This window comes from Ursus arctos, unplaced genomic scaffold (genome assembly GCF_023065955.2).
Source record: "Ursus arctos isolate Adak ecotype North America unplaced genomic scaffold, UrsArc2.0 scaffold_13, whole genome shotgun sequence".
In the NCBI taxonomy this organism is placed as follows: Eukaryota; Metazoa; Chordata; class Mammalia; order Carnivora; family Ursidae; genus Ursus; species Ursus arctos.
Genome location: NW_026622797.1, coordinates 14,213,301 through 14,227,065, shown reverse-complemented (window position 1 = coordinate 14,227,065; position 13,765 = coordinate 14,213,301). Strand labels below are relative to the sequence as shown.

The following is a 13,765-nucleotide window of genomic DNA, read 5'->3' as shown; positions in this document are numbered from 1 at the left end:
CTGACAGATAAGCAGTGGTTTTCCTGCAGGTGGGAGGTATGGGGTGAGTGGGCACTCTTCAGCCCTGAAGCCCATACATTTCTGCACAAAACAGTTTCTCTCCCATCTGAGAATGCACCATCTACCCAACATAAACTCTGAAAGATCGTGGCTCTTCTGGTAAGGATGAAACAGCAGGTCCAAAGAGACCTGCAGAGAACGACGCCAAGGAAGTCAGCGTACAAGGTTGAAAATTGTCCCCAGTAGGAGCTGCCCCAGCTGACAAAATGGTGGCCATGGCCATGACCTGCTGTTTTTTGTGGAATCCAGTCACTTCCCCTCTGCTTTGCTATTCAGTAAAGGTTTGTTTTCAGAGCCTAGCCTAGAGACTCATGTGGTAACTTCTCAGGGACACCACCTTATTCTTCTACGCAGGTTACTATTGTCCAATTGAGAGCTTTCTTCCCTCCACCCCCACCCCCCAAATTCCTCACACCAAATTTGTGCTTGGAAAAATAACAATGGAAATGTTAGATCTTAGGAACAGCTTAACTACTTTTACGCGCACAGACACATATTCAGAATCTAAGACTTAAAATCTAAGAGGAGTCATATTTCACTAATTGAATCCACAGCTTTAGAGAAACAAAAATTAAGTAGCATCAAAAGCAGATGTTTAGTTTGTATTTTCTATGTGGTTAGGTCCCATTTTTCAGCTAGTAAATTTTTCTTTGACAGATTTAGTCATTTTGAAACATAAGACTTGGACCACAGGAAACGAAAAATGATTAAGAATCCAGTTCAAATTTCATTCCATTTCCCCTGGGGATGAGAAGGCACTGATCCAAGGAATAGAATAATGGTAATTACATTCTAGTAGGTCTGATAACCGTTTTCTCTCCTACCTAGGAGACAGGAAGTAAGGCAGCTTTGGTCCCCAGAGTTCCCCAAGGGTGGGGCTACATAAGCTGTTTATTTTGGAAATACTAGAACAGTAACCACTTTTGCCAGGAACATTCTTTGGAAGATTAGTGAGGATTGGAAATGCTAAACATTAAATAAAACATTTCTTTATAAAGCATCTCATTATTTATATAGGGCTGTGTTCCTTCAAAGGATGATAATGTGTGAAAATGACCTAAACTTTTTATGAGGAAAGATGCCATGTAATTCAAGAGATTAGTATTACATGCCCGTATGTCTGTGTCCCTTCACAAAGAGAAGGAGTGTCTTGGGCGGGTGGGGGGGGGACTAAAGGGATTGGTTATTCTTTGATACATACAGAAGTCCAATTAGTTAAAAAAGATGGCCGTGATAGATAGGACCATTTTGTAGGCAAGCAGCACTGAGAAATGGTGTGCTTATGGCCATACAAGACTTAGGAAGGGGCTCCAGCTCTCCTGAGTCATGCAAACCCCAAGTGAAGGCTACAACCTCACTGACATCTACATTCAGTGGAAGCTTTTTTTCCCTAATCAACGTTAGTTAATTTCAGAGCAACTCTGAATTTTTTTTACATGAAGGTAAATGACCCTTTCTATGGTAATAATAATGTAAACAGGGCTCCTTTTATTCCGATATTTCCAATATTATTGGAAAAATAATCTCTTCAAATAGCTCTAATCACAAAAAAAAAAAAAGAAAGAAAGAAAATCAATACTTTATATGCTGGAAACTCATCAGATGAAAGATGAGGGAATTTATAGATATTTTAAAAATAAACAAGGATCAGTTTCAATTCAGTGAAACACTACCACATTTTCCAGTATTTACACTTTTTACAACAGTATCCTCAGGAAATCCTTCCACTTGTGGGCAGAGTCAGGATTTTACTCCATTTGAAGAATCCCTGTGGCCATGGGCAGGATCTGCTGGGTGTGAGCACCACAAGCTGTCGGAGAGCTCAGCCCAGCCAACCCTGACCCATCTCAGACCTAACCTTCCAGCATGTCAGGAGTTCCTTTCCCCCCAAAGAATGTGGTTTGCAAACAGCTGGTTGTTGTTGTTAAGTTATTATAGTCATTGCTATTTGAGCACTTCCTGTGAGCATTACTTGCATTAAAATCCTCAGGATTTTAAAAAGTTGAATACTATTAATATCCCTATTTTACAGATGAGAGAACTGATTACTTGGCCTCAAGTTCCAGGATCTTACCCCAGGTCACCTAGTTAACAACCTGTGGTACACCAGGATGGGGAGACTTTAGGATAGCCGTTGCAAAGTGATGGTCCAAGAACCTAGTTTGACCTCTGTTTGGCACACAAATTATTTTAAAATTTTAGAATCAAGTGGCAATGTTTTTAAAATTGGGAGATTTTTAGATATAAATCCAAATGTCCCTTCTCTGGAAGTCCCAGCAATGCTGCCTGTAAATTCTCGTATGACAATAGTTGGAGCTGAGGAACAGCTGCTTGACATGACACCAGCTTGCCAAGGTCCTGACTGGGCTTGCTTCCCTCATTTATATGCCTGTACCAGGCCCTGAGGTCTTGGAATTTGTGCCCTCACCCCTTCACCCCCACTCCTCAAATCTCCTTGTAATCCTGACCTTGCCACCTGCGTATCAGGTTGCCCCCTCCCTTCCTACTTGCCCTAAGAGATAGGGCACGAGTGCAGCTTTCTTTTTTATTATTATTATTATGTTCAATTAGCCAACATATAGTACATCATTAGTTTTTGATGTAGTGTTCAACAACTGCAGCTTTCTAAATAACTATTCCAGATGTGAAACCTTGAAGTCTTTCCCTTTGATTTGGTTTCTTTCTTTCTTTTTTAAAAAAGATTTTATTTATTTATTCGAGAGAGAGAGAGCAAGCAAGAAAGAGAGAGAAGGAGCAGGGGGATGGGCAGAGGGAGAGGGAGAAGCAGACTCCCCCCTAAGCAGAAAGCCTGTCACAGGGCTCCATCCCAGGACCCCAGGATCATGACCTGAGCCCAGGGCAGACGCTTAACCGACGGAGCCACCCAGGCGCCCCTGATTTGGTTTCTTTAGAGATAAGGTTCATTCACATATCACCACTAGAAAAAAAAATCATTATATATTAGATTGATAGTAATTTTTTATAAAACCAAGTAAATTACTATAAACTTTTACTGTTACACAATCATCTTCATTTTGTTCAATTTTAATATTTTTATTTTTTAATTAAAATTAAAAAATGGTTATATTCCCTACTCCCTAATTTTAATATTTTTAACACTTTTCTTTTTGCTTTAATTCATAAAGTCAGACTGCATGTACATTTTAAAGTATGTAAATTTAAAGTATAAAGCAATATTGGTCTTTATTTGCACTTATTTAACCAAGAATGAGTTAAAATATCTTTTCACATGTTCACTGTTCACTGGCCATTTGTATGTCTCTTCATTTGAATCTCTTCATCTTTTGTTCATATTTCTATTAGGTGATCTTCTCATACAGATTTACAAAAGATTTGTGGACATTAAGGGAATTAATTTCTTGTCATGTGAATTATGCAGTTTCTTCCCTATTTGTCCATGTCTTTTCATTTGGTTACTAAGTTTTTTGTCATACAGATCTTTTTCATTTTTGTCTAGTAGTTTTGAAGAAACTAAAAATCTGGGTTTGGGGCATACTGGCAAAGATCCTTCCCATCCTAAGATTTTTTAAAAATAGCCATAAATCCAGAACTTTTCAGGTTTAAATTTTTATATTTAAATATTTGGTCCATCTGTGATGCTGGAACATAAGGAATAGCACAGAGGACAATAGGGGAAGGGAGGGAAAAATGAATGGGCAGAATCAGAGAGGGAGACAAATCAAGAGAGACTCTAGACTCCAGGAAACAGAGGGTTACAGAAGGGAGGGAGTGGGGGAATGAAGTAACCGGGTGATGGGTATTAAGAAGGGCACGTGTTGTGATGAGCACTGGGTGTTATACACAACTAATGAATCGTTGAACACTACATCAAAATCTAATGATGTACTATATGTTGGCTAACTGAACATAATTAAATAAATAAATAATTAAATAAATAAATAAATAAATAAATATTTGATCCAACTGTGATTTTTTTTTCTATAAGGAATGGGATAGGAAATCTAGTTTATCATATTTCATGTGGTTCGCCTATTACTTTATTATTATTTTATCCACTGATTTGAAATGTTACCTTAACCATTAATCACTTGCCCTTAAGTACTGGGGTCTCTTTCTGGAATATTTATTCTGTAAATTTTTTTGTTCATCCATTTATTGTGCCAATGCCAAACTATTCTAATTATTGTAATATTGTATTTTAATATATGGTAAATTAAATTAGGTCCTCATAACTCTTCACTTTCAGAATAGTATGGTTATTTTCACATTTATTTTATTTCAGGTAAACCTGGAATCATTTTGTCACATTGTATATCATTGTGTTACAATCCAAATAACTTAAACTTATATGTTAGTAAAGAAAAAACTGTCATCTTTAAAATGTTGTATTCCTATCTAAGAATAAAGTTTATCTGTCCATTTTTTCACATTTTTTTCTACTCATGTTTTAAAATGTTATTTGTTGAGATTCCATATATTTCATATTTTGTTGATATTACAGATGGACAATTATTATTATTTCTCTGTTTGGGTTTTTTTGTACATGGAAAAGTTACGGATTCTCCTTTTTTTTTTTTAAAGATTGATTTATTTACTTGAGGGAGAGTGAGCACAGGGAGGGGGAGAAAAAGAATCCTCAAATGGACTTCCCACTGAGATTGGAGCCCAACATGGAGCTCGATCCCAGGACCCTGAGATCATGACCTGAGCTGAAATCAAGAGTCGGACTCTTAACTGACTGAGCCACCCCGGTGCCTCTGGATTTTCCACTTTATTTTTTTAATAAGCCAGTCATCTTACTAAATTCTTCCATTGCTTCTAATAGTTTTTTGTTGATCCGGTTTGACGTTCCAGACCACATAATTATACAATTAGCAAAAAGAACTGAAAATATATAGTTTAGTCTGAAAGGAATCATCATTACACTGAGAAAACGGAAGCAATCAGAGTGTACTCCATCAAGTTTCCACCACAATATTGGTGTCCTGTCCCCTGGCAGCATCTGACTCAGGTAAGAGATTTCCCTGATACTGGAGTTCTGAGACCACACCCCGCCCTTGGGCCCTATCTTCTCCCTCCTATACATTTTTCATCAGCTTCTTTTTCATCAGTCTTTCTTCTACTGAGGTATTTCCATCCACATGTAGGCATGCCATTACTCTTCTGATCTTAAAATGTTTCTTGAAGCTATCATTTCTCTGCCCCTCTTCATAGGGAAACTCCTGAGTCACTCGTGCTCTCCTCTCCAACCTGTCCCCTCTCATCCTCACTTTCATTTTGGAGTGACTTGGGCTTCTCTACTCAACTAGAACAGCCACTGCCGAGGTCACCAAAGACCCACATGTCATGAGATCCAGTGGGCGGCTCCCAATCCTCATCTTGCCCCACTTACCTGCAAGTAGCTTCCAGGAACCAAACTCTCTATCTTTCTCCCATCTCCCAGGTTTCTCTTTTTCGCTCTATTTTGTGGGCTCCTCCACATTTTCCAAACCCATAACACTGGAGCGTTCCAGCACTTGATTCCGGGACCTTGGTCTTCATCTGTCCTCAATCCTTTGGGATCTTATCAAGCCTCATGCCTTAAGGACAATCTAGAGGCTGATGACTCCAGTCTAGGTCTCTCCCCTGAATTCCAGCCACTAGGGGACACTGAATAGGCATCTCAAACTTCACCTGTCGGAAATTAAACTGTTGACCTAACTATTCTTTCTCCCCCAACATCTGTTCCTCAGGTAGTTTACACCTTCACAATTATCCAGAATCTAGGAAGTTCTCATTACCTCAATCTCTATACTATGTCTTCTAACTAGTGTCTGAGCTTCTACTCTGGTTCCCTTTAGTGGATAAAGGCTGATCTTGTCACTCCTCTATTCCCAAATACTCCAGTGGCTTTTCATTTCCTCCAGGGTAAAAACCAAAGTGCATATGATGCCTAAAAGAGCCTTTGTACCATGTCCCCTGTTACCTGTGCCTGGCTTCATTTGACACCACTCTCCCCTTGCTCACTCCACTCTAACCACAATGTTGAACAGACCAGGGAAGATCCCACCTGGGGGCCTCTGCACTTGCTTTCCCCTTTGTGTAGAACTTTTCCTTCATATCTGCATGGTTCACTCCTTCAAATGTGACCTTAGGGAGGCTTCCTTGGCCACCCTGTTTAGAACTGCAAATCCACCCAAACTGCCTTTCCCCATCTACCTGCCTTAATGGTACTTCACCTATAGCTCTTATCATCTCCTAATTTAATATATAATAATGTGTTTTAATTTTATTTATTGTCTGTTTCCCCCAACCATAATCCTTTGAAGTCAGGAATATATAGATATAAACACAGACATATAGATACAAATATAGTTATTTTACATGCTCCTTCTCTCAGTCATATAAAATAGCAACTGACACATAGTTGCTTTTCAATAAATGTTCACTCAATTTTTGTATAGGATAATAATAGCAATTTCTAATTTTTACAGATTAAAAGGAACAAAATTAAAATATTGGACAGTATCAGAATGAAAGGTGCAATGAGGAGAAGTCTGGGGGAAAATGTTCCAAGGTCCTTACATTGACCTAGAAGGAGATTAAGAAATAAACTTAGAATTTTTTAGGTATGAGTGGTAAAGAGTAGATATTGGGGAGAAAAAGCATTCAACCACTTAAAAATAAAGGTTAAAAGGGAGAAAAAAAAGAATAGAAAGAGGAGAACAAAAACAAAAAACAAAAAGTAAGATAACAGAAGTCTACAGAGATTAGTAATCCCAGTAAATTTAAATGGACTAACCCTGTCCTTTCAAAGTCGGAGATTTTCTGATTAGATAAATGTTTAAAACCAACAAAGTATAGCCAAATGATTTTTTAAGAAGCAAATATAAAACAAAAGGACACAGAAAGGGTGAAATCAAAGGAAAGTTAAAGGATACACCAGGCAAACATTAAGCCCCAAAAGCTCCATTGACCTAAAACAGAAATCACTATTTGGGAATGTTAAGGTCACTCTGTGAGAGTAAAAAGGTTCAATTCACCTAGAATATATGCCAATATAAGGTGTGAGCCCTAAGTGAAAAAGTCTGAGTATATCAGAAAAAAAGAATGTAGGAGAATAAAAGAAATATTAAAATGTTATAGAATATCTTAATCTATGGCCTATGTTTAAATACTTTTTAAAATAGTGTATTTGCTAAATGTGGGTCTTTCTTTTTTTTTTTTTTTCTACACCGCAGACTTCAGGTCTGTGGATTCACACAGTCCTTACAAAACCTATTTGAAAATCAGTGCCCAAATCTCTGTGTGTGACACATATACCTGCATAAGCTTGTATCATTCCCCAACTCCTCCTTTAGGGATCCCAGGCATGGAAAAGGCCCTGGAACAAGGCACTAGGACTGAGCGGTGCTGCTGGCCTGCGGCGGGCTGGAGCCCTCACCTGGATGTTGAGCTGTTTGTCATGCAGCGCTCTCTGCAGCTCCAGGAGGCTCCCCTTGAGGGTTCTCAGCTTCACCGCCAGCTGCTCGGCCTCCTCCTTGGTGTGCGCCTTGCCCTCCAGCAGCAGGTTTTCATTGTGCACGGAGAGTTCGGACAAGGCCACCACCTTCTGCTCTATTTCCACCAGCATGTTCTGGAGCAACAGAAATGACAATGAAATTCACACATCCAGCCGGACTCTACAAAGACCCTTTCTCATGTCAAAACCCAACACTTCCTCAGTTTTTCGCCAAAAGAATATGCCTTCATGTTTTTTTCCTACTTTTCTGACAGACCTGAAGAGTTATAAGATTTTTAGAAATTCCTTGAGCTTCCTAATTTTTCTCTAAGATTCGATATTATATAATGGAAACTATATTGGAAAGGCACACAGAAAGCATATTTCATATAGCCAACGGATAAGGAGAAAAGACCATGCCTTTGCCTTATCCCATTATTACGACTGTTTTATCAATTTAGTGTTAGATTGCAAGCTTATGACTAATAAGAGTAAAGGTGTCATATGATCAACACTTTCTTGTCAATTTAAAGATGATTCTCTCTTTCAAGACATTGCTTTTTTTTTCAGATTGCTGCTCTTATTTCTTGACTTTAATTTTCTTTTTTTTTTATATATAATATATTTTTAACCTTACATTTCTAAAAGTTTTCCTAAGACTTTTACTTTCACTTTCTGTAACAACTCTCTAGGGCTGCCTTTTCTTCTCAAGTAGAGGCTAAATTTAGAGAAGGAGCAAACTAGTCTCCCTTCTACCAAGGTAAGACTGAAAACAAAACTAAAAGAGAACAAAACAAGAACTTCAAAGCTAAACAAATAGCAACCATTTTATTTTCTGCAGAAATCATTCTGCTTTTATATTCCTTAACTCTGAACTTTTTAAAATGTACTCTCAAATTTATATTCAATCAAGTAATTTATTAATGAGAAAAGATATTTTAAATTAGAAAAACTGTCATCAATTTGTAAGAATATATGTTGGAACCAAAAAACTAGAACTAAATGGAAGCGTGAAATGTTTAGTGAAATGGGGATTAACAGATGATTTCCTGAAGATTATTTTTGAGAAACTAATATAAATCTGTGCCGGACAGACTTTTCCATTAGGCACAGTTGGCACAGTGCTGAGAGCTCATAATACTTTCAGAGTCCCAATAAAAATCTTAATTTTAATTTCTTCTAAAATCAGAAGAAAAAAACGAATACAATAATGAATATGTATTAATAAATCCACCCTGGATCTTATCAGTTTTTGTACCAAAGCAGTTATAAAATAAAAATATAATTTTTAGTATTTTTATAGAGGAGAAGCCCATAGAAGCAAAGTGCCCAGGGCCCCAAAAGTCATGATGAGACCCTAGTAATAGCCACAGTTCTAATTACATGACTGCCTTAAATACTACATTTGAATTGACTGAGGAATGGCTGTATACTTGTGTGATTCCATATGCTTCGAGTTTCTAAAAATGCTGTCAAAATACCATTTCAATACTTCATAAAAACCCTGAAATATATTATCTGAATTGAGGAATTTATGCATAGCTATAAAAATGGAGACATCCAAAAGGGAGAGGTGGGAGTAATGGTAAAACATAATTTTGGAATGCTCGTTAGTACATGTGCTAATTTTAAGCACTTAGCAGGGAATATAAAAAACAGACATTTCTTTCCAGCAAGGAAAGTTTAGAAAAGATGATAAAAAGAACAGAAAACATTCACACGTGGTTCTCCATTCTCTACCATCCAGGCAGAGAATAACAATGCTTTGAATACACATAGATAAGTTGCCTAGAGAATTTAAAAATCCAAGTTATAATGATCAATATTACAATAAATCTCAAATCATAAAAGGAATGATCAAAATAGCATACTACATATTAAGAAAAAAGACAGTGTTCATTCATTAATGGTTTTGCATATTTCCTGATTCCAAATAGGAGACATATAAAGGCAGGCATACTGATACTTAACCCTGCGGATTAGGTTAAGTCTTTCTAGACACTCGCTAGTTTGTTAAATGAAAGAGCTTCTAGATATACTTCCCCCAGGTGTGAAGTCTATTATGTTGATAATCATTGAAATTCAGTGACTGGTACATGGGAGTTCATTATCTGTTCTCTACACTTACACACGTGTTCGAAATTTTCCATAATGAAGAGGTAAAAAATATTACAATAAAAACCTTAATATCATTAGTCTTTACATTAATTCTGAGAGACATCACATCAGGTAATTTTCTGCTCCAAAAGACAACCTTCCATGTTCAGTCTGCCTATAACTGACAGTTTTTCCAAGTTGTCCAAACAATGTATCAGAATTAGAACCGAAATTGCAACAGAGCACCTAGAGACACCTCCTGTTGTGTTTATCCACAGTCTGATTCACTGATACTAATTCTTTTCATTGGGTCTGTAGCTCTTACTAGCCACTAAATATAGATACCATAAGTGTTTTTGATATTTATGGCCTTTAAAAAATGTCCTTCAGGAGGCTGAAGATTTTCTAAAGAGTCGACACCCCTGGTCAATTTTTTCAAAAGACTAAGCACAATTTCAGGTATCATTTAAGCTTTCATAAGGTATTGTTCTTCTACTCTCTCTATAAAATATATGGATTGTGAAAAATTATGTATCCATACCAAGCCTTTTCCCTATTACATTTTCTGTAGTTAAACAACGTACTTTGTGATGTTGGCATATTCCTTCAAGACCATTTTTGTACCTGGCAGTCCACCAGCTGGGCCTCCATGTCCATAGGCTCCTTGGCTGTACCCAGTGCAGTGTCCAGAGTAGCCTTGGTGCTCAACAGCCAGTGATCCAGCTCGTCGGCTTCCCAGCGGTACCTCTGCAGAGCCTGTTCCTGTCTCTGTTCCTCGAGCTGGTCATTTAACTTCTCCTAATGAAGTAAGGAGAACGTAACAGAGATCACCCCGAGGTAGAGTCATTAGCATTCAACACAGTAGAACCAGGTTTTTTATTTTTTTTTATTTTTTTTATTTTAATGTTTTTTTTATTATTTTATGTCAGTCACCATACAGTACATCCCTGGTTTCTGATGTAAAAGTAGAACCAGGTTTTTAGTCCTGGTCATGCATCAGAATCACCTGTGAAACTTAAAAAAAATAATAAAAATAATAAAAAAAATACCCATGGTTACGCCACATCCCGGAGCGATAAAGGGGAGTTTCTGGAAGTTGAGTCTCAAGATTAGTATTTTTTAAATGCTTCTCTGATGATTCTAATGTGAACCCAGAGTTTAAGCTTCTTACATAATATGCCTATGGGGCTAGGCAGAGAATGTAAATAATGGAAACTGACCAAGGATTAGAACAAAACAATGCAGAAGATGGTAAACGGCAATCGATACTTTACCTCAGTGTTTGGGAAAGTGTAAGGAGTGGTGGGGACTGAGCACCACCATGCAGTTTCAGGCAGGTGAGTCCCTACAGGAAGGGAGGGCTCAGTGGTACGAGTCTCTTGAGTGAAGGCAGAAATTCAAATTTCGTCGTTACATCTCTGGGTTTTCTCAATGATGAAAGTAATTCATATTTTAAAAAAATCCAAGCCAATCACTTCATTTTAAAACTCCACAAGGATTTCATAGTGTGATTAGGGACAGTATTAATGAATTAAAAAATTAACTAAGTACTATAAATACCTTATTTTAAAAATTATTTCATTAATAATTTATTATTGTTATTTTTAAATTTCTGGGTTCACATTAGAATCATCAGAGAAGCTTGTTGAAAATAGAGATTAAATAAAATGACACATTGATTTTAAATGTCTCCCAAACAAAAAATATATGAACATATGATTTGACTAATCTTACAACAGGTAAAACTGGAAAGAGCCTACAAACAGTATGGCTGCATTCAACTGAATTACAGCATAACCAGCAGCTAAACACATAATCCTATGTTCATAAAATAAGAAATGTATTGAGAGCAGATTATGTGCCAGAGAAGCTGCTTGACCCTGGAGATACCAGGAGAGAGATACTCTAAAAGTCCTGAAGACATCTCCAGTCAAATTAAATTAATAGGAGCAATGATAAGGACATCACATATGTTTAGGGCCAGGAATTATAAGAGAACAAAGAAAAAGCAAAATAACTTATTTTGTAACCCATGTTATTGTCCCCAAAATTTATCTATTAAATAATGTGAAAAGTAACGTGAGAACCAGAATTGCAAAACTGTTTTCATGAACTAATGAGCTCGAACTGGCTAAGGGTGACTAAGGATTGATTCTTCAGAGTATTAGTAATACTAGTCATAAAATGCTCTTATTTAAACAGAGCAAACCATTTTGCAAACCTTTTAAAATTAGTCTTCACAAGGCTCATATCTACCAAGTTTTGCTTTCCACATTCTCAATTTTTCATGCTGAAATGAGTCAGAAAGTGGCGAAAAGACGCATTCATGACTACACACTGACTCAGGGCTCTATTCACGAGACCCTCCTTGAGACACGCACAAGACCAGCTTCTTCCGAGTGGGAAACTATACATGTAGACCACGTAAACAGCCGCATGCTTGTCAGCACAAGTCGGAGAGTGAATGTGGACGTGAGGGCACCTTCAGAGTTACTTGTTACCTCCAACAGCTGTCGCTTCCCTGAGGCCTTCATCTTGATGGTGGACATTCGCTCGGCTAAGACGGTGAGTGTGGACTGCAAGGCCAGCTGTTCGGCGGGGTCGGACTCGGGAGACGCGGACACCAGCTCCTCCGCAAGAGACGACTGGAGCTCGCTGATCTCATCTTGAAGCATGAGAATCTCGTCCATCAATGCCTGTGGAGAAGACTGTGGAATCACACTCCTGCATGTATTTTTTTGGACTGAGGAATCATGTCCCTGGCTGAGTCTCACACTGAGATTAGTGAAGGTACTTCACGGGCAAGCCATTTAAGCAGCAAACAGGGGTCCCACTAACCGAAGTTCCGAAATGGAAGTACCAGAATGAATGCCAGGACACTTCCAACTTCAAAACCATTTGTGTCCCTAACGTACATGAATTTGAACAAGTTAATTAATCCTTCTGACTTTCAGTTAGGCTCTTCTGCACTCCAAGAGGAGGGGGCATGCTCAGTCTGAGTCTACGATTCTATACTGAAAACAATTCACTGCTTTCTTCCTCAACATGATTTTTCCCACTCCAAATTTCCCCATCTGACCCAATACTGCACTTTAACCCAAAGCTCACATGACACAAGACTAGGGAGATCTGTCACCTGTTTCTATGTCGTCACCCTCTCCTCATTGTCTCTTGTCCGTTCCTGAGGCTTTCTGACGCTAAACGCTCACAGGGCCATATCCCTTACCCAGACATCTCTCCTAAATTATAGGGTTTGTATTCAACATACACATTTCCCAGGTATCTCCAGTGTGATACATACAAAGCCTGCTTCCTCCTCCATCTTCCACATCTCAATAAAAGGTAACACTCTCATTGTTCAAGCTCAGAACCTAGGGGTCACCCTTCACACCACCTCTCCTTCACTCACCACATGGAATCCAACACCAATTCCTCCACGAGGTATCCTGTAGGTCTCCTCTGCCCCACCCCAAGTCAGAGCCAGCTCTCCTACTGAATTGCTCTCATGGTCTACTGGTCGGCTTTCCTGCTTACAGGCTTACGTGGCCTCTCCTGTCCACTCTGCACAAGCAACCTGAGCGAGCTTTTAAAAAGGTAATCAGATCCTCTCACTCCCCTGCTTTAAATACTTAGTGGCTTATTGCCTGTAAAATAAGAACTAGATTCCTTCCCCTACTTGTGTGTCTCACCACTTCTTGCCCTGGTACCATCCATACTTCTTTCCTGCTTGCAACATTCCCGCCTTCTGCACTCACTCTAGGACCTCCAGCTCTTTCAGGCAAATAGCACACTGATTTCTTTATTCATATCCATCACAATTATATACGTGGCTTTTATGTCTCAGGTTTTGGTGTGTTATGACTTGCTCTTTGACCGATCTTGACAGGAGAAATTCTTATTTAGACATACACTTGAATGGTGTGTTAGAAAAAAACAGGTCCTATCACATGAGGGGCCACCAGGACTTCAAATAGAGAAACACAGGCTTCATATTTACTAATATTTCATAGTTTCTAATGTACCCATACTTGCATAGTTCACAGCTCTGCCCCAGGCTTCAGGCTAAGCCCAGTGCCTCCTCAGAGTGGGCTCTCAACAAATATTAAAAAAACAGAACAACAACAGAACCTTCTCTTCTCCTAAGAC

At 38.4% G+C, this 13,765-nt stretch overlaps 1 protein-coding gene across 25 annotated transcripts in view; it reads right to left on the bottom strand.

Annotated features, from left to right (window-relative positions):
* Nucleotides 1-13,765, bottom strand: part of SYNE1 (spectrin repeat containing nuclear envelope protein 1) — a 447,744-nt gene that overhangs the window by 126,804 nt on the left and 307,175 nt on the right. For all 25 annotated transcript variants that reach the window (XM_026505077.4, XM_026505081.4, XM_026505085.4 and 22 more), the window contains 3 exons: nucleotides 12,121-12,315; nucleotides 10,244-10,417; nucleotides 7,466-7,657 (listed from right to left, as the gene is read on the bottom strand). In XM_026505077.4, coding sequence (XP_026360862.3) covers nucleotides 7,466-7,657; nucleotides 10,244-10,417; nucleotides 12,121-12,315 — 561 coding nt within the window. The remainder of the gene's footprint in view (nucleotides 1-7,465; nucleotides 7,658-10,243; nucleotides 10,418-12,120; nucleotides 12,316-13,765) is intronic.